Source organism: Leptodactylus fuscus, chromosome 9 (genome assembly GCF_031893055.1).
Source record: "Leptodactylus fuscus isolate aLepFus1 chromosome 9, aLepFus1.hap2, whole genome shotgun sequence".
NCBI lineage: Eukaryota > Metazoa > Chordata > Amphibia > Anura > Leptodactylidae > Leptodactylus > Leptodactylus fuscus.
In genome coordinates this window covers 89,802,755-89,804,812 of record NC_134273.1, presented here as the reverse complement: position 1 = coordinate 89,804,812, position 2,058 = coordinate 89,802,755, and the positions used below count along the sequence as shown (strand labels likewise).

The following is a 2,058-nucleotide window of genomic DNA, read 5'->3' as shown; positions in this document are numbered from 1 at the left end:
CCGAACGGAAACCACACGGACCCCATTATAGTCTATGGAGTCCGCGGGATTCCCAGGTAACCCCTTTTTAATACGTATAGGTTTCGGTTCAGGGGTCCCCAAGCGAACTCACCGAGCAGAAACCCAAAGGCAGATGTGAGCCGGGCCGGATATTCGTCAGGCTTTCCTTCTCTGCTTGTTGTCAGTTTCCATCGGTTACATTTATATACAATGTATCATTATTACTGTTCTGGAAGTATCACTCGCTACATTGAACGCTTTATCGCATTTATTAGGATTTATTCGTCTTTTCTATATATATTTGATCTCCACCGCCTCTAATAACACCACACGCAGGAGATTCACTTGTTTGTGCAAAAACTACATTTCCTATATATGAAAAGCAAGATGGCGGCCGCTGCGGGAACACCATGTTCTACCAGTTCATCACAAAGGGAGTCTCTGTCTATAATCATCATGGCAACAAATGATTTTATTGTCTGTCTTGAGGAATGAGCGTTCCTCCTGGCGGTCCAGTGAAGTGCGACGGTTGCGCCGGGCACTGGTGTCGCTGGTATCGCTGGTTTACTTGGTTAAGTAGTAAATGTTACTTAGTTTCCTTCTCGTCTTCGCCTAAGGCATCTGCAAATAAGACGTCTAGAGAAATTCTAGATGATTCCAAACTGGGCCAGCTCATGTAGCTCGAGGTGACTGAAGGCCTCCCAGGGGCAGATGACGGTGATGTCTGCAGAAGACAAGACAATGTGTTATGTGCCGCACGTCCATTCATTGTCAGTGGTAACACTTCATATATGACATGGCCACGTTATATGCAGTTCATGTCCAGAAAGAGGGCAGGTCAGAGGGGGCTTGTCGATATGCAAAAGGGGCACAACAATGTCCTGAGGGTGCAGCCAAACATATATGGGACATGGCTGGACCTGACAATGTTCCCATAATGACCCAATGTTGGTAAGTGCCATTGTATCTGAGGAGCCCTGAGGCTTGTGGGGGGCCCTACAGGACGTGACTATCAACCATAGGGGCCACATGAACCAGCGTCATGGAGCCAGGAATCTGTGAGGGGTCGGGGGCCAATCTGCCCCTCTCCGGTCTAGGGCAGGGTCCAGGCTATGATTGGTGATGTATAAGGTTCCTCACCTGTCCCAAGTCCTTCCATCCCGGGAATATCATCTCCGAATCTGCGAGAAAAAAGTGAAATCAGAGCGAGATCAGAGAGTATTGATAGATCACATGATTAAAGGAGAACCCCAACCCACCTCCACCTCCTGTATGTGTATCTGCTTTACAATATAGGGAGTCATAGTGACCCCATCACCAGATCCCTATTTACCATGAGATGCCCATTACAAGGTATCCCCAAGCCATGGCTGGGAGTTGTAGTTCCACAACAGCTGAGGAGCCCAAGGTCTATGTGTACAGGAGGTCATCGCCCCGGATCTACACATGACCCGACCCTTGACATACATGACCTGACCCTTGACATACATGACCCAACCCTTGACATACATGACCTGACCCTTGACATACATGACCTTACCCTTTAACTCCCTTTTTTGGAGGCTTGCTCTTGAACTGACGGGTTTGCCTCTGCTTGAATTTGGGTGGTCCCTTACGAGGTGTGGTGGGGCCCGCGTTATTGTTGCTTGCAGGGGCCAAGGCGCTGGATGCGGGTGAGCTGGAATTCATATCAGTCCGTCTTGTACGACACTGTCAGAGACGAAAGGAGATGGAACGTGTAGTGAGTTACACACAGCTGGTGCAGGATTGCTACATTGTATCCTGATACATTCTATGCTATATATATTGTAACCCCAAACATTCTATACTGTATACTGTTGATACATGGAGACCGTCAGTAAGTTGGACCTTAGTAATATCCCTCTGTGTTCTCATACTCTCAGTGCGCAGTTCTGATCTCTGGTCTTTACAGTTTTATATAAAATGATACAATTAATAGATTTTGTTACATTTCTTCTCCTATATCGATAACTATGTCGGATACAGTCGGGACAGTGACATTATACCGGGCTCGTCTTGCTCTCAGCTGAGGATTCG

General features: G+C 47.4%; 1 protein-coding gene across 1 annotated transcript; it reads right to left on the bottom strand.

Annotated features, from left to right (window-relative positions):
• Nucleotides 1–321: 321 nt before the first annotated feature.
• Nucleotides 322–1,745, bottom strand: PDE6H (phosphodiesterase 6H). Its single transcript, XM_075287600.1, has 3 exons — nt 1,541–1,745; nt 1,141–1,181; nt 322–724 (listed from the first exon to the last, which is right to left on the bottom strand). The coding sequence occupies exons 1-3, from the start codon at nt 1,687–1,689 to the stop codon at nt 648–650; spliced, it is 267 nt and encodes an 88-aa protein (XP_075143701.1). The 5' UTR covers nt 1,690–1,745; the 3' UTR covers nt 322–647.
• Nucleotides 1,746–2,058: the final 313 nt, after the last annotated feature.

What these genes read in the sequence shown, in the direction of transcription:
- PDE6H (XM_075287600.1), bottom strand. Translation starts at nt 1,689, where the DNA reads ATGAATTCCAGCTCACCCGCATCCAGCGCCTTGGCCCCTGCAAGCAAC. An exon ending in CCAAAAAAGGGAGTTAAAGG is followed by an intron (nt 1,182 to 1,540) that starts GTAAGGTCATGT and finishes TTTTTCTCGCAG; the next exon opens with ATTCGGAGATGATATTCCCG. An exon ending in GATGGAAGGACTTGGGACAG is followed by an intron (nt 725 to 1,140) that starts GTGAGGAACCTT and finishes TGTCTTCTGCAG; the next exon opens with ACATCACCGTCATCTGCCCC.